The sequence below is a fragment of the Lentinula edodes genome, assembly GCF_021015755.1.
Source record: "Lentinula edodes strain Le(Bin) 0899 ss11 chromosome Unknown C8R40scaffold_3, whole genome shotgun sequence".
Taxonomy (NCBI): Eukaryota; Fungi; Basidiomycota; class Agaricomycetes; order Agaricales; family Omphalotaceae; genus Lentinula; species Lentinula edodes.
Genome location: NW_025764309.1, coordinates 1565055 through 1586948, shown reverse-complemented (window position 1 = coordinate 1586948; position 21894 = coordinate 1565055). Strand labels below are relative to the sequence as shown.

General features: G+C 44.3%; 7 protein-coding genes across 7 annotated transcripts; 5 read left to right on the top strand and 2 right to left on the bottom strand.

The window, feature by feature from the left end:
- Window positions 1-2470: 2470 nt before the first annotated feature.
- On the top strand, window positions 2471-2704 carry C8R40DRAFT_1013246 (high mobility group box domain-containing protein; the record flags this gene model as incomplete). Its single annotated transcript, XM_046222891.1, has 1 exon — window positions 2471-2704. A coding segment is annotated over one exon (234 nt), but the record flags the coding sequence as incomplete, so codon positions are not given.
- C8R40DRAFT_467674 (uncharacterized protein) lies at window positions 2475-4295 on the top strand. Its single transcript, XM_046235156.1, has 4 exons — window positions 2475-2545; window positions 2649-3193; window positions 3282-4016; window positions 4207-4295. Exons 2-3 carry the CDS (start codon window positions 2756-2758, stop codon window positions 3957-3959), a joined length of 1116 nt encoding a protein of 371 aa, XP_046091218.1. The 5' UTR covers window positions 2475-2545; window positions 2649-2755; the 3' UTR covers window positions 3960-4016; window positions 4207-4295.
- Window positions 4296-4771: 476 nt separating this feature from the next.
- Window positions 4772-5062, top strand: C8R40DRAFT_1158615 (uncharacterized protein; the record flags this gene model as incomplete). The annotated part of the gene is made up of 2 exons (XM_046229761.1): window positions 4772-4787; window positions 4827-5062. 2 exons carry the CDS (start codon window positions 4772-4774, stop codon window positions 5060-5062), a joined length of 252 nt encoding a protein of 83 aa, XP_046091217.1.
- A 2303-nt stretch (window positions 5063-7365) lies between these two features.
- On the bottom strand, window positions 7366-8730 carry C8R40DRAFT_1066226 (uncharacterized protein; the record flags this gene model as incomplete). The annotated part of the gene is made up of 8 exons (XM_046225747.1): window positions 7366-7512; window positions 7565-7579; window positions 7634-7857; window positions 7906-8034; window positions 8110-8188; window positions 8240-8425; window positions 8482-8573; window positions 8670-8730. The coding sequence occupies 8 exons, from the start codon at window positions 8728-8730 to the stop codon at window positions 7366-7368; spliced, it is 933 nt and encodes a 310-aa protein (XP_046091216.1).
- Window positions 8731-11245: 2515 nt separating this feature from the next.
- On the top strand, window positions 11246-12075 carry C8R40DRAFT_1166315 (uncharacterized protein; the record flags this gene model as incomplete). Its single annotated transcript, XM_046230837.1, has 4 exons — window positions 11246-11435; window positions 11491-11702; window positions 11763-11963; window positions 12028-12075. 4 exons carry the CDS (start codon window positions 11246-11248, stop codon window positions 12073-12075), a joined length of 651 nt encoding a protein of 216 aa, XP_046091215.1.
- Window positions 12076-13153: 1078 nt separating this feature from the next.
- On the top strand, window positions 13154-15369 carry C8R40DRAFT_1166314 (transcription factor Opi1-domain-containing protein; the record flags this gene model as incomplete). Its single annotated transcript, XM_046230836.1, has 3 exons — window positions 13154-13544; window positions 13601-13959; window positions 14074-15369. 3 exons carry the CDS (start codon window positions 13154-13156, stop codon window positions 15367-15369), a joined length of 2046 nt encoding a protein of 681 aa, XP_046091214.1.
- Window positions 15370-16758: 1389 nt separating this feature from the next.
- C8R40DRAFT_1166313 (uncharacterized protein) lies at window positions 16759-17642 on the bottom strand (the record flags this gene model as incomplete). Its single annotated transcript, XM_046230835.1, has 2 exons — window positions 16759-17492; window positions 17543-17642. 2 exons carry the CDS (start codon window positions 17640-17642, stop codon window positions 16759-16761), a joined length of 834 nt encoding a protein of 277 aa, XP_046091213.1.
- Window positions 17643-21894: the final 4252 nt, after the last annotated feature.

Here is a 21894-nt window from a genome sequence, read left to right as displayed (position 1 = left end):
GCCCTGGTATCACATCTGGATTCCGACATAGAAAAAAGTATATGCACAACTTGAAAGGATATAGTGGGATTGGGTTCCACCGGGTTGTATCATTCCCGGGATATCTTCGCCACACACGTTCCCCTGTAAGTTCAGTGTTGGCCCTTACATATAGCTGTCTTCAAAGGGAGTCATACGTGGATTACAATCTCCCTAAGATAACAACGACTTGTGCGCGGAGTAGATCAGAAAACGAAATTGTCAAGTTGCGAGTCACTGGTGAGACCGCACGAGAAATACCTAAGGTTTAAAGCTATGTACGCAGCACTATGGCGAGATAATTGGTATCCAACTTTGTCTCCCAACCTGCGTTAGCATTATAGCAGTCGCAAAAATGCAGGGTGCCGGTATCAATGTGCTAGTACGTCGTATATATCACATGGCGAACAATAGTAATAATACCTTAGAATGTTTCAGCTTTTTTGTCAGTCTTTTGCGATGCAAGCGTAAAATTCATCAAGTACAAGGGGATCCCGAACTTGTGGATATTGGAATATAGGGATTAGCATCTTCGCTCAATAAAACTTCGCCACTAAAATGCCACTAACCTACTTATATGTTGAGTCAGAGGGTCGAGCGATGGAATGAACAAGTCAAGCCATTTGAGGAAAGCACTAAGAAATTCGGAGCCTCTAATAAAAGCCTATAAGCACGCAGTGGCTGAACGCCTAATTTGAAGGTCGTCGGCCAATCTATCCACCGCGGTGAAGCGATGTCACTATGAGCGGTCTCTTGAAGCATGATGCTTTTTTTCAGCTCTGAGTCTTCGACGCCTCGAATCATTGCTGATATGAGGAACCTGGTGAATCTCTAGATAGCCTGAGATATTTCACTCCATCGAGAGTAACTGTGGTAAGGGGGGAATCAGAAGATGCTACTTATCCAGGTCAGACGACGGCGTGGTGCAGCCTGGTACAGCCTGGTACTGACATCATTGAAGTGGTCTTAGCGATCATTTGTCTAACAGTGTAGGAGGGGTCCTGAGAGATAGGTAGCGAGATCGGAAATTCAGGGTGGTCTTCCTCGAGGCTCTCGAATGGGGTTCGATGTATGAATGATTCGATGATATCGATAATCATTCATGTATATGCTTCTCGTTGCGGGTACGTAGTCCTACGGCAAAGTCTTCTGGATGTAATGAACTGTGGACTCTCCTCCAACAAAACACGGCATAAGTAAGGTAGGCAAAAATACTTCCAAGTAGAAATTGAGTATATGATACGATGGCCATATGATGTGTCGATGTGATTCACACCATGTCCTCGTGTACCAGAACGCATCGTGTTTCTTCAAAGTTCAAGCGCCTTGTATTTAAGATCAGGATTTATTCATGAGCATTCTTGGACTGAGCTGTTTAATGACACCGCTTGCCATTATCACTGGACAGGTGAAACTGCTGCTGGGCATTCACCAGTTTCCAGAAGTTGAGGGAATCGACTGGGGTAGACTGGGGTCGAACACCGGTAGCCATTAGCTTTAGTGCGCTCCGAGTCCAGGGCTGTCCCTACTTGATGGAAAGCAGCAATAATCTATCATCTTGATGATGAGCTACCTTGTATAGAAGTCTGTAAAACGGTTAGCGCATTTTGCACATAGTCCTTATCTGGAAACAAGTTACTTACAACGGCGAGACACCAGTGACTTTACCGTTCATTTTGCAAGGATAACCTGATTAGGTCGCTTGAAATTAAAACTACTGGTCAGCCACTGGCAGGTCGAGCTCCTCTGAATCGCGAAATCACTACCTACGTACGGGCAAATTCAGAAAAAGAAGAAACTTAGCGGTCCGGAAGAACGAGCCGAACAGCTAATTTCTTGGGTCTGACTTGCTAAACATGGTCATAAGATCAAAGATTTCGTTCTACTTTAAAAGGGAAGCATTCTTCATAACAAGTTACGTTATGCTTAAGCGAATGTGGCGGAGTTTACCTTACACAAACACGGTATGTATAAAAGTGAACGGCACTTCCTCCTCGTGCCTTCCTTCCTGCGAAACCCTCCCCATTCCCGCCCGAGCGTCCATTTTTGCCTCCTTGCACCCGCCGATCATACTCAAGCGCCTGCTAGCGCCCGTAATATTATGCCCGCTGAACGTTCTAGAGGTTCACGGCGTAGCGGCGCTGATGGTAAGAGATCAACTTGTTTGCATTCATTCGATATCTAATCAAATGAATTTATTTCACTGTTGAATTTTTTTTTGCGGTATTCTGAAACTGCTCTCATAGGTAATCAGTTGGTTTGGACTATGCCAGTTGAACCAGCTTCTACGAGTGGAATCTCTTTCGCCACAAATCTCACTCCCATCACCTTCAATGACCCCGATACAGGCTCTGTTATAGCCGGGGATGCTCCCGAGTCTGAGCTTTTCCCCTTCGCGAATGATCCTTCTTCTCCTCGTCGGCCGGCCCACACTAAGAAGAAAGCAGAAAATCACATTCCCCGTCCTCCTAATGCCTTTATACTTTTCCGTTCTTCCTTCATTAAAAGTCAGCACGTCTCCACGGAAGTTGAGACCAACCACAGCACTCTTTCGAAAATCATCGGTCTTACATGGCAAAACCTTCCAGAGGACGAGCGGCAGGTGTGGCATTCGAAGGCGAAGGCGGCGCTTGACGACCATAGGCGTAAGTTCCCTCAATACGCTTTTCGTCCATTACATACCAAGGCAAAGGGAGGGACTGAAAAGAGGAAGGTCAGAGAAGTCGGTCCGAAGGATATGAAGCGATGTGCAAAGATTGCTGAGCTGTTGGTGGAAGGAAAGAAAGGACACGAACTGGATGCCGCCATTCAGGAATTCGATAAGTATCATGTACCGGAAATGGTCACCCGCTTTGAGGCACCCATAACTGAACGGACATTCCAATGTTCGTCCGAGTCAACTGTGAAGACTGAAGACAGTGACGCGATTGGTCCTATACCCTCTCGTCCTTCCAGGTCCACTTCAAGGTCCCCTCAAATGCAGTCTCCGAGCGTTGATGGGGATGCACAATACACACAGTCTAGATCTGCATCGCCGGGTCCTCCGCCTTTAGTCGATCGAGACCAGGTCGAACAGTACCTATCACAACTTGCTTCGTCAGGTTTCCCTCCTCCCTCTCCTCAGGTTGAGTCAGATTGCAACTACAATTTCTCATCGCAAGAGGAATCTTCATTTGTATGTCCCAGTTTTATGGCTTTCCTCTTTTCCCGGTCTCATAACATTCTTTTGAACCGTTCGAAAATTCTCAAATGTGTGATTTTAGGGCGTATCCACATTCTCTTTCAACTTAATGCCTCATTCGCCCGGACCGCATATTTCTACAGGCGTCTCTTCTATGTCTGAGGGTTTAGTGTCGAACACTATGAACTTATTCGATGACGTCCCATCAAGTGCTATGCAAGGTCGTCCGTCCCTCTCCATCGATACTTCATATCCGAATATGCAGCTTATGATGGATGATTGGACGACACGGACATCGTCCCCCATATCGATGAATAACATGAGCATTCCATCTACGCCGTGCTATCCTGTCAGCCCAATGTCTGCTCCTGCACTTTCCTTGTACCAACCGATGCATACTCTCCGTCACACCCCCTCCTCAAATTCTCTTGAATCGACGATGTCGTTTGACTCGACAGCTTCGTATGAAGATTTGTCTGGTGCTTATTCGAACGAATATTATTCTCCAGCGATATCAGGCGACTATCCTCAGTATAGTCCAGAGATACCGATGCCGATGGTGTTTGGAGCAGGTAATGAACTTGCGAACTTTGCTCCTGATGATTATGGCCTCCCGCCGTCAGAGGTTACCTGCAGCGGTGGAATTGACAATATCCTCTTCGAAAAAAACCAAGCACACTACCGATATCATCACCCCAGTGACGATGCCATTATAGATTACTCAACGTTCATTTCCTCACCCCTCTCTTTGGGCCAGTAATGATTCTAGCGGGATTCAAATTGAATTCCTGATCATTCCTTTCAAGTTCCCTTATTGGTCCGTGTCCTTCTTTCCATCCATCGTTCTTTTTTGAGACGGACCGCGCGAGACGATTTGCCACTTCCTTTCTTTTTTCCACCGTCTTGTGCTAAAAAATTGCGGAAATGTATTACCAGGATGATAAAGGTTTATTCTTGATTTATACAATATCTCCTCACTATCTACATCTTTCTTGACACTCCAACAGCGATATGCCGTTCATCCCCTCTCCATCTGTCTTTACTCTCACCCAAATTTCTTCTGCTCTAACTCCGAAGCCGACCACCTTCTTGAATACCGCAATGTGCAAAATCATTCGTTTCTTCAAAACTGTTATCATGTTTGAATGAACCAGGTATGTCGGTTTGGTTGATTATTCGTGTATATAATTCTTGTTTCCATTCTCGCTTGCCTCCCTATTTTATTCTATTTATTATCCACACTTCCCGCCTCGGTACGATTGATTCTCCGCCGTCTGTTATCGTGTATCATAGTACTCTGGATTGAACTTGTATACTATATCTTCAGGAGGGTATCCCGCAATTGAAGGAAATAAATAAATTCCAAACCATGTAAGTATACTAGGTGCCTGCTATGGTGCACGTCACCTAACTGCCACTACCTGTGTACTAGCGTGGGAATCTTACATAAGCGGCAAAATCGCCAGCTCATCATCAGACACGACGTGCGGGATCAGTGCGGGATACACTAGAATTACGCGTAGACAGGCATCGACTGAATAAATCAATGTAGAATTAATCTTTACGCTACAAATGACATCCGCTAACCGTAACGCCAAGAAAGCCGCAGCAGCTCGTGCTCGTGCAGGCCGTGCACGACAACATACCTTTCAGACCTTGCGTGAAAATATGCCAAAGGCCTTGGCTTCAATCAAGATCGAGTTGATTCGAAAGTGGGAGCATCGAGCTTGGAGATTTATTGATGCTTACAGTGATGGATTGGGGGCTAAAGATGCAGTGACCCAAGTAAAGAAGCTCAGCTCACGTCGCTATACTTCTCACCGTCGCATTCCTGAATCACTGGCTCGAGCAATGGATCAGTAGATAAATATTGCCATATTAGGGAATTATCATATTACATAAGATTACCATAAAAGGAAACGGCAAAAACGGCCCCATGATTTTTCTGAAATTCAACTTGTTCCAAAATCCCTCTAGAGCGTTTCATCCTCTATCTATTTAGTATCCTTTCACAAGAGGAACACAGGATTCGTCTACTCCTTAAGGCTACTCCCACGCTTGTGCACAGGTAGTGGCAGTTAGGTGACGTGCACCATAGGTGCGAAGCGAAACTCACGGATTCGAAACATGGGACGAGTCATCCACATTTTCGGGTGGGCCAGATTTCCCACCTCAAAGGACTTCAGGTGTCCACGAACCTAATTTCTGGCAGTTACAAAGATCCCGCGGTGGTCACTACAGTGGTCAATGTTCTGAACAGAACGTTTATTCATTTCTGATAACTCATCTTTGTACAAGTTACCGCAACTGATGCTAATGATCATTCGAAATAAACAGTATATGGCCGAATTTTGGAACAGAATGCCGATATCTTAGAACAACTTAGTACATATTGGTGCTTCCCAGTCATTCAGGAAGTAGCTTCCCCGTCGCTGAGAGGTCAACTCGGTTCATATGGCAGACAAAATGGCTCTAATACTGATACTAAAAAACTGCTCAGCTATATCAGGCTATATCGTGGTATGCAAAGACCACAATACTATGAGAGACATGGTGTCGTGGAGTCTACTATGGGTCAAAGTTTGATTGAAAGGTCGACATAGGGGAAAGGGAGAGAATCATGCGAGTTTCATAACCGCAGAGGCCCTGCCGAGGCATGAGGCATGAGGCGTGATAGTAATTTATCCATCGAGACCTGTGGAGCGTATGTACATATATTTTTTACGATGAAAGCTCTCAGAGGCTGCAGAGATTTTGTAGCTTTGACCATACTAGTCCTCGTCGGGATCCAGATATTGGAGAGGAGTGATAGAGTCTAGCATGAGGATAGGATAGGATAGGATATATATATGAATTATACTGGCGAGTCTAATTCCCGAACAACTGGTTTACCATGTACGGTACAATAATGGAACACATGCCTCATACAGGGGGGCAATTATGCTTATCCATGTCCTGGTTTTTTTTGGGGGAAAGTGGAAAAAAACCCTCTTATGGTACAGTGGACATGGTCTTCCCTGCCTCAACATGCATGCAATACTCTGCATTTTAAACTTCCCCCATGGATCACCTTCAGACCGGTAGCTCTCATTATTCTCAACCACCTCCCATGGCACCTTTGGTAACTATCATCACCACCTCTACTTGTTACCCCGAACCTCCCTGAACCCATTCATAAACAATCTTTTTCTTCTCTGCCAAAATCTCCTCTCTAAAAACTGCTGGCCCATAGTTCTGCAGGACTCCTTGACCAAAGAATTGATGATCGTGAAGTGAGTAAATGTTACAAGCTGCCGCTGGGGTCAAGGAACGAAGATATCACTCCGACAGTAGAAGTTTGCATGTCCTGACCCAGTTCAAATCAGAAGAGGTATGCGCAACTTGAGAATGCTGGAGCACATATATATCATCAGCGAAATGACGCAAGGTCTTGGTTTATGCTGAAAACAGGCTGAGAGAATCTTTAAGAGAGGTACGGCGTAACAGGTAGCGGAGGCGAGGAGGGTGTTTGAAGGCCCAGGATGAAGAGGTTTTTTGTGAAACATTGGATTGGCCGGGAAGTGTCTGAATTTTTTTAAAACGTAAGTTGAAGAAGGAACTGGTGAACTTTATACGTGCTTGCTATTCGGAGGGACTTACACTAAGAAAATGTTGGAATGAGCAGGTTGGAAAGAGGTGTTGAAAACAAAAGTGAAAGTATCAAATTTCAGCGAGGAAGTAGATCGCGGTGAAGCAGGCAGAAGGGGTTAGCAAGGGCTACAGGCATGGGGACTCAGGAGGATGTATGAGTGTTTGAAGGATGATTGTTCGCTCATGACAAGACTTGAAACTTCAGAAGTAGTGTTTTTTATCTTCCTGCAGTGTCCTATAGATAATTCAAAGACCTACTTAATACAATCCAGGATTCAGGAAAATCTTAGCAAGGTACCACAATGACAGAGTAAGCTACACACGCGTCATTCATAGCCACATAAACTCATCCGAAAGTAAGTTCCCAAATATTACATGTAATTCGAACCTGTTGGCTACCTGTACTTTTCGTTGAAAGGAGAGGATTAACTCTATCATATCATTCTGGAACTGAGCATACCTAATCAGCAGAAGGTCACGGTAGAATGCAGCAAAGGCCATTTCAATTTTTTCTTCTCAAAGGATGCCATTTAAAATCATGTCATACTCATTACAATCTCTTTGTCCTCGAGTCCTGACAGCGACACCGGGGACTCGGGCTCATCATCCGGCCTTAAGGGAGGAGTTGCCTCTGTAGACACTCCGATGGCTACTCGAATGACCACGAAAGTAAAGACGATACCCTGTGAACACTTTGTTGAAATTTATCTTGTTATGACTCCAGAAGAGACTTACAATGAGTTGAGTCACCTGTCGGATTTAGAAGATGAAGCAAGATTGAACCGAGAGAAAAAAGGTTCATACCGCATCAAGGAGGAGATAAACCGTGTGGATCTTGAGAGTATAGAGGATCAAAATTACAACTAACGTTGCGGAGTAGATGGCTGCAGACTCTGAAATGACGGTCGCGACAAATATGGCACTGCAACCGGCCCTTGCGCTGGTTCCAAAAAGGGGGCAAGAGACAAAGATTCGACTAGCATCTCTTACTTGGCTGTGTAGCCAATGAATGCGACCAGCAATCAAGACTGCGGGTAGAAATTTTAATAGTTCTATCTCTGGTATAAAACACATACTTGTAGAGCCCAGATTCGTGAACAGGGTAAGAACGAAAAAGCATAGGATGGAGTCATACAACCGGCTTTCGAAGATTGTGTCTCCGCGGGCAGCTTGTGCCATTTCTTGCAAAACATAGATTGAAAGGCCTAGAACGCAGGGTGAGACGAATTTTGACAGAAAGGCTACGGAATCTCCGAAACCATGTTTGTTTGATGACTGACCAACACTGGTAAGGAATGATACCACGATGGGTGTCATTACTTTCTTGTTCCCGCTCCAAACTATATGCACGCGGTATATCTAAAATTTCGAGGGGTTCAGCGATTTACATCATTTTAGAGAAGGACGTACCACAAAAGCATCACCCACATATGTTTGCAGGTAGTATGTAGTAGTCTTCAAGGTATACCCCACACTGTCAATACTAACTAGTATCCCGTCGAGTTTTCCAATCGTGTTTATCTTTTCTGTTGCTGCACCAGATGTCCCTGATTTGAAGAACGCAGAAAGAGTTCTATGAAAGTGAACAGAGACGTGCTGTATGGATTACTTATCAGCGGGAGGCAAGGAAAAGATATCCGGTGTGAACGGACCAATGTTGCAAGCAAGAGCATTACAAGGACAACAAAAAGAATTTTCAGAGTTCCTCTCGATTGAAGGTGTTTTATTCTCCGCCGTTTCATAACTATTGAAAAAGATATTATGGACAGAAGAAGAAAAAGAAACCTAGTAGGGACACATTTGTCAGTGACGATCGCGGCAGCTGTTAATGAGGACTCACCATAAAGTACACATTCAACAAAAACGGTTATTAGATCCAACTTCGCCAATCCAATAGCCATCTCGGCCGCGTTGAGAAGAACTCGAGAGAAAGGTGGTCGACGAGGAGAAAGGCAGAGAATTACAGGGAAGCAGATTGATTATAAGTCTGTGAAAGAAAGGAGGACAAGTCAATTCTGATGACAGCCAACTACAAAGTATGGCACTGTCGAGCATTTCATTCTCTCAATTCGACACAAGTGACACCCATCAGCACCCTTCTCACTAGCACGGTCTAACGCTTGTGGGAAAGCAAAGATTTGGATGCCTCAGATAAGAATTCGGGAAAGTTGTCGGAATTATTAAAGGTCTGGTCATTGGCGGGAATGAAGTCGATCTAAGCAGGTAGGTTAGGGTAGCATTGGGCCTCATTAGGCCTAATTTTTCTTGAAATGATCGTGAGTTTGTTGACCAAGGCCGAATTTTGCCATTTTGAGAGATAAAATGGGACCATGACTACCTTCAATGCTCCTCATTCCCTGTTCAAACCTTGTAAGATATGATTTACTTACATAAGTTCTGTCGACAGCTCGAGGATATGGATTATTCAGTGATCATGAAGCGACAGCCTTTCGGACACGCATCATATTAGTTGACCCTGAGTAATCATCAATATAGTGCCCAAGCTAATCTACTTCCAGCGAAGGAAAAGCTCTGAACAATGAGCATAAGTACTATTAGCACGACACTGCACTTAGCGGTCTCCCTACGCAAGTCAATTATTCAGTGGCTAATTATTGAACGATACTAGTAACTACTCACAGCGGATTTCTATTGGTGAATGGCTGAGGTGAACGGCGTGAAGGGGAACATCACAACATACGAAAGTCTGCACCTAGACCTGCCTAGACCTAAGCCAGATCTGGTATCCCCGAAGCCGACTTTGACAGGACACGGAAAGCTAGCTCAAGGCTAAAGCCACCCAATTCAGCTCATTGATTTCCACTGGTGCGTCACGAGGGTACTAGAAGGTTTGGGGATGTTGTTGTTGAGTGGACTATCCAATTCGCTTATGAGTTGGCCAGAGCAAATATGATATCTACTAGCAGAAGTGGATGTCGTATGCGGAAACATGGGGACTTTTGTGTGGCTTTGCGTTAAATCATTCAAGAAAGTATTGTGTGATGAGTCAGGAGGGAGGAGACTGAGCGCGGACATCGTTGTACACCTGTAGAATTAGCATGAAAGTACCTGCACCACATACCGCCACGCAGTTCAATATTCGACCATCTATAGAAACCCTGCTCAGATAGAGAGAGTATCATATTGTTCCCGAAATCTTTTTGCAAACAATCCATAAGTCAAAAGGCATAAATTATCCAAAAGACAGAGAAGCCGACGCACATCCCAGTGGCTGCCTCTGATGTCAATCATTGAAAGGTATAGTGCGAGCGGATTCTGCAGTTGGGATCATGAATGTGACCATGAGAGGTTCCAAGTTCATCTCACAGTCAGATAGTCTGAGCTCTTCCAGTGCCAATCTGTAAAACCTGGATTTTTGGCTAATAGCTGCTGCAGAGCAGCTGACAGTGCTGTCCAGCTGGGAAAGCACTCCCAGCATTTGATCAATACTGCTGGGAGTGCTTTCAGTGCTGGACAGCACTCTTTAGCCAGTATCCTTGCTCTGGTGAACATCCATGTTTTGCAGATGGTGTTGGGGACATATCTAAGAGACTGGGATTTCTTTTGTGTGAGCCATACATGACGCTCAAGCAGTTGGTACTAAGGCAGACAGCTGAGGGAATTTACCCAGATCCCAAGCGTTGTTCTGAAGTTGAGGCGAAGTAGAATTTTATGTAAATGAGGGTTGTACACAGACGTTGACGATTGGCTGTTATACCGAGGGAAAAGTGCGATATTGACCGGAGGTGGTCCGCTGCGGTCTAAACAAGCCTTCGACAACTCAAGGTGATGGTGCAATCGCCTATCTTTGAGATCCATACTAGTCAAAGTGGTCCATGAGCTTTGAGTTGAAAAAGCAGCACGGCTTCGCAATAGAAAGACATAGCCCAACATAAGCTGAGGTGGAGAATCTGCTGAGACGAGAGATCTGGAAGAGCTTCTTCCGTCGACGAAGCAGTGGATTTGAGCAGAAGAGGTGGAAGAGGCGCATGATTATCTCGACGGAAAGTTGGTGTAGGAGTACAGCATTGTTCCAAAGATTAGCCTGTTGCAAGTGCTCGTTCAAGAAGTTGGCCTTTTCTATTTCAGTTGATCGTGTCTTTTTGGACCATCATTGTAGACCGCTGTGCATTCTAAATGCACGGATAATGAACTATGTCCGGATACTTCAAGTTTTGGCAGACAGAAAATAGTATCGAGGTTGGTATTCAAGACTGATTTAAGCGCTGGAAAGGAAAGGGAGACTGACTCCAGACTGGACGAGAAATGAAGGCATTGAAAAATAGCATCCACGTGGAAGAATTTCCAGGGATGCCTATCCCGATTGCATGTGTTTGCAGTGGTAATTCACATGGAAATCGACGCAAATATGTCAAATGCATCTTCGCTCGTTTTCTTCTTTTCTCTTTCGCACCCATGGATAATCCTGGTTCAAATGATCCTTCCTCAGAATGCTCACATAAATTGGGACACTCAACGCACAGCAGTATGAGTCTTGCCTCGAGTTCCACACTACTCGAGGACCAGGACGAAGATGTGAGAATCGCAGTCCGAGCCCTAGGGGACATGAAAAGTGGAAACTTTGGAGGATCCTTGAGCAAAACAGGTGAGTGGTAGCCTTCAACTCCAGAAAAAGAAGTTCAAACGAATCCTTGAATCAGTGGCAACTCCTGCATCGTATCTATCGAGTACCTCGCCAATATCAACGACTTCTATACCAAGCCCTACTTTATCCAGCCTTTCTATATCTTCTATCTCTAATCATGATGCACAACTGGAACCAGATTTTGTCAGCAGGATGGCCCATATTCCGATTGTAAACGGAGCCCTCCGAATTTATGAACAAGGAAAAGCAAGCTCTCGAGTTGTTAAGGTGCTATGATCTCAACTAACCTCAATTCGGTACGAAAGCTAAAACCTCAAATTTTCCTAGTATGGCGCAGAAATCATGGAATCTGGTGTCAAGACCATCTCAAAGCCCGTGATCGACCGTTTGCCCACCGGTCAACTTGACGAGTTCGCCTGTCGTCAGCTCGATAGGGTGAGTTACAACCGCTTAACGTTCTACTATTCCCTTCGTATCCTCGTGCTTCTCTCTTTCACATTTTTTACGGTTGGATGTCTGCGTCTTGCTGTAAGTTTCGGTATGCTCTTCCTTCTACTGGCAACGTAGAAGTCTGAGAACACTCGCTCATCAGCCTCGTGCTCGAAATCATATCTGGGATAGTGATGAGTTTATACTATAAGGTTCCTACTTGCCAGATGATCCTTGTGTAGCTTGACACAGCTATGATCCAAGCCCACTGTTGTTCCGTCATAGTAAACAACTGTTATCGAGTGCCCTCCACCTTCTATCATTGACTAGTGACCGAGTCGTGCAAGTAGCCATCAGCACCGGTGGATGTGGGTTGGGGTCTTATTCATTTTTTTCTTGAATTTCTTTGCCTTTTTCCAAAAAATTTCCTTTCTGTCCGACGATCAATCTCCGTTGATTCGGGTATACGGATGGACAATCCTGTGGCAATGCCCAAGGATGAACGAAACGTCTTCTCTAACATAGTACGTACCCATCGGACATTCCCAATGCAAAAATCTGGGTCGATAGGCGGGCTATCATACGGTCTACTATTCCCGTTCGTTGATTAGGCTCATGTGTATCAGGGAATCGCAGGGAATCGCTCTGTGGTGCAATCAGCATGTCATCCCGTTCATGACATTTGCAGCACAGTCATTGTACAGCCGCTGCCTCGTTCCCGCAGAGACTTGTCCTTTGATATGGATATTTATCCACATGCTGAGCAGTCTTCAGTCAAGGAATGAGCTACCTCAACGTTTGCAGTGTTGAAGAGGCTGTTCATTCTGATCCATGCGATCTATTTCTCTTCAAACCCGTGATTATATCATTACGGTGTTTGCGATGATCATGTTGTCGATGCTTCTTTTCATTGCCATCTATTCTGTCACCCGTCCCTCTCCACTTTCATTGGGTACTCATTTTCTTCCACTGGAATGTATGACCTCTACCTACATTATACATCGGGGCGAGATCAGCGTTCCCATCACATACGAGATCATTGGGCTGTTCTGTCTGGGAGTATCACGGCGTCTTTTCTTTCGACTTAAACGAGAACTAAAAACTTAATTGAAGTTTTCACTCTTGTTTGTTTTTCTTTCCTCGTACAGGTACCACTTCCGATTCTGAACTCGTTAATACTATTTATCCACTTTTTCTTGTTCCTATTATTTGGTTTTCAAATTCTTCATCCATTACGAGTTTTGCTAACGATTTTCAACCTTCTCTCCTCTCCTCTATCTTCACCCTGCATGGTCACGCTACCGCCGATTGGAATCATTTTGTACAATCTTGGTCTGGACAACACTCAACACAAACACCTGCTCATGAAACTTGACACCAACGGACGCCCTTCCCGCGACCTGCATGACCTGCCTGGGCTTGCGCACATGCTCAATTTCCCTGACCTTGATGGTGTACCAAACCTCCCGCGTATACGTGGTCCTGATCATGTTCAAAACCTTCCTCGCTTACGTGACATCCACGGTGACCAGTTGGACAAATATCGTAGGTCGTCGCAAGGCGCTTCTGAACGACAGGACCCGGAAGAAGTGCGACAAGCGTTGCACTCACCAACGCGTGTATCGCAAGAGGACCATAACAGGAAAAGGAAAGGAGACGACGTTGGAAGATGGGTGCAAAGTAAGTGATATTCTTTTGTAAGCGTGTCAGTGACCCAATAATCCACCTTTTTTCAGTGACCTCACCATCTGAGATTGAAAGCAGTTCCCAAAGCTTACACTCTTTAACTCCTACCAATTCCTCGTATTCGCGTGAACGATATGATGTAGAGGAAAATTCCCCTCCGGCAGACGGTAGTTCGTCAGGCGCTTTTCATTCTCCTAACGATTCATCGTATGATCTTGCCTTCGATGACCAACGTAGGCTATCGCCAGCATATAAGGGCTCACGTCCGCACCAACAACCACAGGACAATCAGCAGCAGGTAGTCCAACGCAGTAGTTGGCAGACAATGTTGCTTGAAGCGGGAGGATTCAGTGTCGCGTGGAGTGAGGAAAGTATGCGGAAGCTAAGATATGTTCTTCAATGGCTACAAGTAAATATTGCCTTCAATCTTCTCTTGGTTTCGTCTTTTCCATTCTGTAAAATCATTTACTGTCATTTTTTTTCTTTTTTCCTATCTTCTGGCATTGACGATTTTCATCTCTAGTACGCTACGAACCATATCGACCAGCAGATCCTGGCAATACGTGATTTTACCGAGTCATTACAGCAGCATTATTTCGAGGCTCCTGTTGATCCCACGACACCCATCAACAACCGAATCTCTTCCGAACAAGCCTCCGTACATTCTCCCTTCGTACAAGAAGGCCATTCTCGCTCGTCTTCCGAGTCACAGTCTCAAGCCATCTCCTCTGCGCATATGCACAAGCTGACTTCTATGCGACGCGATGTAATACAGACCGTGCGTGAGGTTGTCAGTGTAGTGTCGAAATATGGTGGCAGTGCGGCGTTACCAGAACCTGCGCGCAAAGCCATGAAAAGTTTCATACTGAAACTGCCAAAAAAGGTAGGGGAAGCCATGAAGATGAGTGGCCCTTCCCCCGAGATGCACGCTGGCATGAGTCTCGCAGGAGGTAGCAATAGCGGTACTGGAATGGAGAGAGATAGTGTGGCTGCCGCTGCGTCTGGACGGGCAAGAAGTGATAGACGAACTGCAGCACGTAGGAGTGCAAGAGGCGATCGTGGCCTTATCGGATCCTCGTCTGCTGCGCCTTCGCCAATGTCGTCGAGAACAAACTCCCCTGCGGCTTCTCCGAGGATGCACCCACGAGGACTGCATTCTGCTACTTCCTCAGTCTCCGGCTTTCCAGACCAGCAGGATCAAGGCATATCTGGCTCTAGACATGGACCAAGTACGATAAGTGCAGGTACTGCCGTCGTTGCCGCGCAACGAATCCTGACCCTTGCCACCGAGAGTATGGACATGATGCGGGGTGTCACTGGTGTAGTAAGAGAGAGCTTGGAAAGAGCTGATGCCTGGGTCGAGAGGTTGAAAACGATCGGCGTTCAGCGCGGAGATGGATCATCTAATCCTCAGGCTGACTCAGATCGCCCAACATCTTCGTCTTCATCTTCACCCATGGAAATGGATCGCGGTCGTACGAACCACGATTTGGCCTCAATGCCCTATGTGTACCGTGACTCGGAAGATTCCGCCCTTCTCTCTCCGCTCAGCCTCGCGGGAAGGAGTAGACGAGGAAGTTTCGGGAGTAGCACAGGATTCGACCAGAGAGGTGGCAGCTTACCTGCTACCCCTGGATTGACAAGCTATCCGTCTGGTCCCTATGTGCCTTCCCCCTTCCTCCATAATGGGCTTTCGATGGATGCCTCTGGCCCAGAGGTTGGTTTAGGCTTGAGGAGGATGAGTATCCGGGGTGACGAAGGAGACATGGTTGATGTAAAGAAGGAGGAGCAGGAAGTCGAGATGGATTTGGATGGATAAAATGATGCCCTGGTCAGCGCTTCATTGAACTGCGTTTGTGCCTGGGAACTGACTCCTCGTGGGTCTTCGGATGTGCAGGAAAAAATCGAAGGTTAGAGCGGGACGGAATTTTTCGGGGCTCCTCATGACGACTTTCTATGTACTGCCAGTTGCGCGGCCAGTCGCCGGTGCAACTGAAGGTTTCGAGTGATTACTTGCGGGCTGGTCTATAGTAGACAGAATACCAGAACCATGGTGTGTTTCTTTGTATTCTGCCCAAAGGACATGTATTTATGATCATGATGATATTCGGTGCTTACTGGAATCAATCTGATGTATTGCTTTGCGGCTTTAGGATAACATTGGGCGGACACGTATGAAAATCCTTGAAAGATAGTCCCTCGAGGGAGGATGGAAGGTCGTTTCTCAAAAATACAGATAATACATATATCATCGACTGCCTCCACCAGAAGATCACTCTATCAGCCTGCAAGTCAACCGAGTTTCAGGAATCGATTTAAATGACTATTTTTATTCCCTCTTGGTTGTGTATGTGTAGCCCTTATCAGGCCTTTACTTATAATATACATACCAAATCACCTTGCTTGCAAGGTCTATTGCACTCCGGAATTTAGATTATTTTGTGCAGGCACATGTTGGTCATGTTTAGGTCTGTTTATTTTGGTTCAAAATTGCCAAACACCACTAATCTCTCTCTCATTATTTGTTTCCAGTCTTATACTACTTTATAGCTTCTACTTCACCCCTAGCCACATTATTTTTCCTCTTCTATGTATCATATCTATTGCTCGAATGTATTTTCTCATGTGTTCCTCCTACCAGTCCTCCCAAAATTACGAGGCTGTAGTTTACGGAAGTATCGTCCTTATGTACGGTACTCCATACAAAATTTGTTTCCTTTTATGGCAGTAGTTTCGCCTTATTTGGCGAAATGTAACAGTGAGTTGAATTGAATTGAATTTATGTGACTTGCACGAGACCTTAATCAGCACCACTGTGACTATGTGACTGTTCATCCTACGTGCCACTCTACTTCTTCGCTTCAGATGTGATACCTTGTTTACGCTTTTCATACGACCAGTAACACACATTACTACTCACACGCTCCTTCCCTTTCGTTACCGTTCTCGTCGTTTTCGATATCCATTCCCTTCATTCGCATCCTGGCATCTTCTTCGCCGTCTTCGTTGTCATTTTCGTCGTTTTCGATATCCGAAGCTATTCGTGCGAAAAACGAGGAAGATATATTTGCCTGAGCCTGAAGAAAAATTATCTTTGGGCCTATGTACAATAACACATACTACTGTGAGTATAATCATCGAATCCGTCCCACTCTCTTTCACCGGCAAGATATTTGATGGTTCTGCGCATTCAAGACAATCGACGTTATTAGCTTTCCTCCGACTCTTCTGACTCCCAATCTTCAGAAGATGCTTCCTCTAGTGTTACTTGCCACTCGTGACCCCAAGTCTTGAGTTCTTCTTGGTTGAACTGGTGCATGATCATAACTACTTTCTCGTATGAGAAATTTCCGCCTAGGGTATCCTCGTCAAAAAATGGCACCTTGGGTGGTCGCCTCCCTGGCTTGAGCGGTCGTGATGCTGCTAACACTGCGTACTTGTGATTCTCAAGGTTGAAGATACCACGACGCAAATTTTCTTGAAGGGCGGCCAACCACAAAGTGAAGCCGCTGAAGAAGGGCTGCGGGAAGGCTCGCCACGTCCCATTGTAAATAATCTTCGATTTTCTCCCGTCAAGAAAGCTATCGTCCTCTTTGTGCCACTTCTCATAACGATGGTCTCCAGTAGAAGGAAAACGGACCTTCTCAGCAGGACTGGAATAAAGGGAAACCAGTAAGAGAATATCGTAGAAGACAGACTCCAAATCGTGGCGGAACCGATGTGGACCTTGCCACTGAGACGAGTGTTGTTCATGCGCCATGTACGGTTTGGTGCCCATTCGGAACTTGGATGTCGACTCTTCATTTTGCGTGTTCAACCAGCTCGCAAGATCCCAATCATTTAATACACCGTATTTCTGCCCATTCTTTTCGCGGACCATGATATTACCCTCACTGATATCGCGATGAAGGATTTGAGGATATTTCCAAGCCCAATGATGACCTAGGGAATTGGGTGTAAGATAGATGATAGCGAGGATGAATGTAACTCACATTGGACAATATCATAGAACACTTGCGCACATTCCCTCTCAGTCTTCAAAGTTGACAGCGGTTGCAATTCCTCCAGAATGATGCCACGCACGACACACATCTCGTACTCTTCCCCGAAAATTTCCTTCAACTGAGCCTGCGGCGACTCCGCAGAAAACTCGATGTCGAATTTTCATATCTCGAATTGTTAGCAGTGAAAATGTAATTTACATTTATGATGGTATGTTCAACAATGGTGTACCTGTACTTGAACATTCCAATCTCAATGAGATAGATTGGGCCCAATGTCAGTCAGGTTCTGCTTCTGCTGTGATTTATTCCAGATCTAATAATTAATTATGCCAGTAGTCAATTCATATCATATATTATTTTTCATTCTATGCAACCAAAACAACCAGCCGAGTTTTGCCATGCTGTGCAGTGGCCTACAATCGCATGTGATTATGTTCATTTCCACTCTCACTTGCATTAGCCACATGGGATTGCAGGCCACTGCACTGTGTGCATGGCATAAACTCAGCTGGTTTTCTAAAATAACATTACTTATTGAATGTATTACATTTGGGCACCCTTTGGGTGCCAACTACTAACATGACAACAAAGATGCACAATTGCATCAAAGGGTATTGCAGCTACCTCTGAGATAATTTTGCTACACCAGCAATTATGAGGCTGGAGTTCACGGAAGTGACTTCCCATAAGGATTATTGGACAGTAATTATTTCTAATTATTTCTAATGTCCTAAGCAAACTAGTCCGATCAACAGATTTTGAGCAGAACTCAAGCAGAACCATCTACAGAAGGGTCCGGACCCCTCCCTAGAGGGTTTTGCACTTGCTTACTGGGATAAGTGAACAGCGCATCAACTGTCTGTCTGTTGCATCAGACCAGTTCAAAAATTATTTACTCAGATTATTGGGCAAAGGTTGACAGGAATCCATCCAGTATCATCCTTATTGTTAGAATAAATTAAACTCAGTTGTTACTGTAGCAACTGAGGTGAGTTGGTGCCACCGACTGTGTGATATATCTAAACTGTATAGTATCAGGTAATAGCACTGTCTCATGGTTATATGGTCCCTGAGAGGCTGTCAGTATGTACAGAGTACTTTCCCAACACTTATATATGGCACTCCATGCAAAACCAATTTCCTTTTATGGTGGGAATTTCTCCTTATTTGAACAAAAGTAATACTGAGTTGAATTGTATTATTTCTTGTGACTGGCATGGGATATCATGGAACTGTGACTCTGTTACACTTATTTTCTCACTCAGTTACTCCCTGTTACTCCATCGAATAGTTTATGTAGATTTGCTTTTATTTTGCCTTTCTCAAAAGAATTCACTATCAGCACCTGGAAGGCACCAAGAAAGGAGCCAGGTTTTTGCCACGCACAGTGGTGCAGTGTCCTTGTCAAGACCATGCCTCAGCACCATGCTCTAGTGCTCAGTACTCCAAAATCTATCATTTATTGTTATCCTTCTTATTGTCCTTTCTCGCTACACATTCCCTTTCTCCCTAGTTTATTTTTATTGTCTTATTTTCTACCATGAAGACACTAAGTGTACAACCCCTAGTAGCTAGTCTAGCTCTCTGCCCCAATACACCAATTAGCTGGTATAAATACTCCTGTACCATACTCTAGTTCTTCAGTTTAATTATCATCTTAGATCAATACTCTCTGTCCTCTGAAGTCTTAAGACTCCCTTAAGCACTCTCAACTTCAATCTTAAAACTTATAGTCCTCTGGTCTGCTCCTCATCATCAGCATTAACGAGCTTGCCTTGTTTTTGTGTGAAAGAGAAAGGAAGGAATCTAATGAGCACTCCAACCAACCAATCTAATACACAATATGCGAGTTCACTGCTATCAAATTTATTTAATAGCAAGGGGTAGCATTGGCAAAGGTTCCGCAAAGCTTTGAGAGCTAAGTAAGAAGCTTCGATCAATCAATTTGAATTGTTCTAAGGATTCGGTATATTCCTTTGATTAAGGTAGATTCAGCATGATTTGTGCTTTGATTGTATTGATATGGGTATATCAAGAATTGGGGTTTTGAATCAAAGTAAATTAAAACCGAAACACACAGACCCCTACGGAGGGCTAGAACTATGTGCTGGCACAACCACACAGCGTGATTTGCCCTTAAGACCAACGACTGATCCTAAGTTCGAAGAATACCCAACAACTGGATATACTTCTCGCAGTCACAAGGAGCAGAACACAACGTTCCTATACTCACAAGTGCCGGGCCCGAATGGCTGCTAGCAAAGAGGTTTCAGTGTGGCAGGAGTGTGTCTTTCCTTTTTACGGATTAGCACTGCAACGTCATCCCAAAATCACTTGTATTCCAGATACATCGGATTGCTATTTATACATACAGAATATAGAGTCGCACAGTACAATTAATTTAATACAATAAATGTTCGGAACCGCAAGGAAACTTCTACAATCGGTCAGATACCATTTAATTTGAATCTTCATGTCCTTATTTGGTCCATAATGGTTCCAAGATTCTAGTATACCTCCAAACATAGGTAGGTACTTCAATATTCATTTAATTTAATTGTTTTGGAGAATGACTCGAATGGTGTTCAGCTGTCATTGCTGTTCAACACTTAATTCAATCATTTGTCACCTCATCTGGAGGCAAATCAGCTCTCCTCAATTCTAATCCTATCAATCTGATTCATCTGGATTAAACTAATTGCTTCTCTCTTTCAATAGACACCCATTGTGCCTATACTCTATCAAGGGAGTTACACATAGTATTCATTTAATTGCATTCTTCAATATTTTCTACGTCAGGACTCTTTGACATTCATTTGATATGTCTTCGGAGCCTCGCAGTACTTCAATCATTCTTCTAGTCATTTTCCTCAACCATGCAACCTGATTAGTCTATTAGACTAAATTGCAGTCTTTTAGATTAATGCATGATCTCGTCCTAGAAGGAGTATTTGATAATTCCTGAGTTCTAGAAAGTCATTTTGAGTCAATCCTCAGCTCATGGTCACTTGAGTAAGTTCTTCCAAACTCCTGCTAGTGTAAGGTCCAATAAGAATACCCTTGGTATGTCATATGTGAATGGTCATCCTTCAGATGTAGTCCAAGTCTGGTATAATCCTGCTTGACAAACAGGTAGACTGCTATCTGAAGGTAGTATCGGGGATGGGTAAACTAACCAACTTGTGGTAGTATGGGTATATGGTCCCTTCAACTTATTAGACTGATTCAGTATTGACTTTAACTGTCAATCTGGGTCTCAATTACAGTCCTCTTGATACGAATCTATACGTGAAAATGTCACAATTCACAGCATAGACGTCTAGCCAAAATTTAGGCGTGTCAGTGTCACTGCTGCTCCTCATTCCTCTTGTCTTTCATCCCTACACCCTTGCTCCAAGGACTAACGGCAAGACAGTGGTGTTGTTAATAATTTCACTACTGTCCCATTCAACCCTCTGTGCTTAAACACTGAATGGCCCTTGGCATGGCTTTCCAGTGTATATGATCTTAACAGGCCTGCAATTGCATGTGGAAGAAAGAATTTAAGAAAAGTTACACAAGCCACTATATCACATGCATTAAACCACCTGATGTCACTGTTCAAATAAATTGGATTTCATCTTGCTGTGACTATTGACCTATATATGGTGAAATCTCACATAAGCAAGAAATGGCCTCCATTCATATGGACAAGTCTTCCATAAATTACAGCTAAATGCATATATCTAGTCAGAAATATGTATTCTATTTTAAAGTTTTACTCTTCATGCAGGTACACCTGCACACTCCAGTCTATGCACTGCACCCTTTTTCCTCCAGCTTGTCTTTCTGAATTGACATTGAGGTGCACCTTCTACATTATCAGTGTTTAGCTTTCTCACTTCTCTGCATGATACTCACTGTTCCTACTCCTCCGTAGGAACTCCAAAGCATATTAATCATTTTATCCATGCTAATTCTCCATACCCCTCTGCTGCCACCCACCTCCATCTCATTATTCATGTACCCTCTGTGGCCACCCAAAATTGTATTGTCTTGCTGTTGGCGCATACTCTGTACATATATACAAGAAGACAAGCTATGACTACACCGACCATCCATACACATATACGCTGTGCTTACCATATAACTATACAGTACCACCAGCTATATAATGCCTAGTAGAGATGCGCAAGCTCCCTCAGTTGTTCTGCTATCAACTGAGGTGAGCTCAGCAGTACATTCAGACACACACCTGCTAAGTTCACAGTAGTGAATCATTATGCTAACAGGTATCTACACAATATCAGTTGTTCCGCTATCAACTAAGTTAATCGTTACACTAACAAATCGTTATGCTA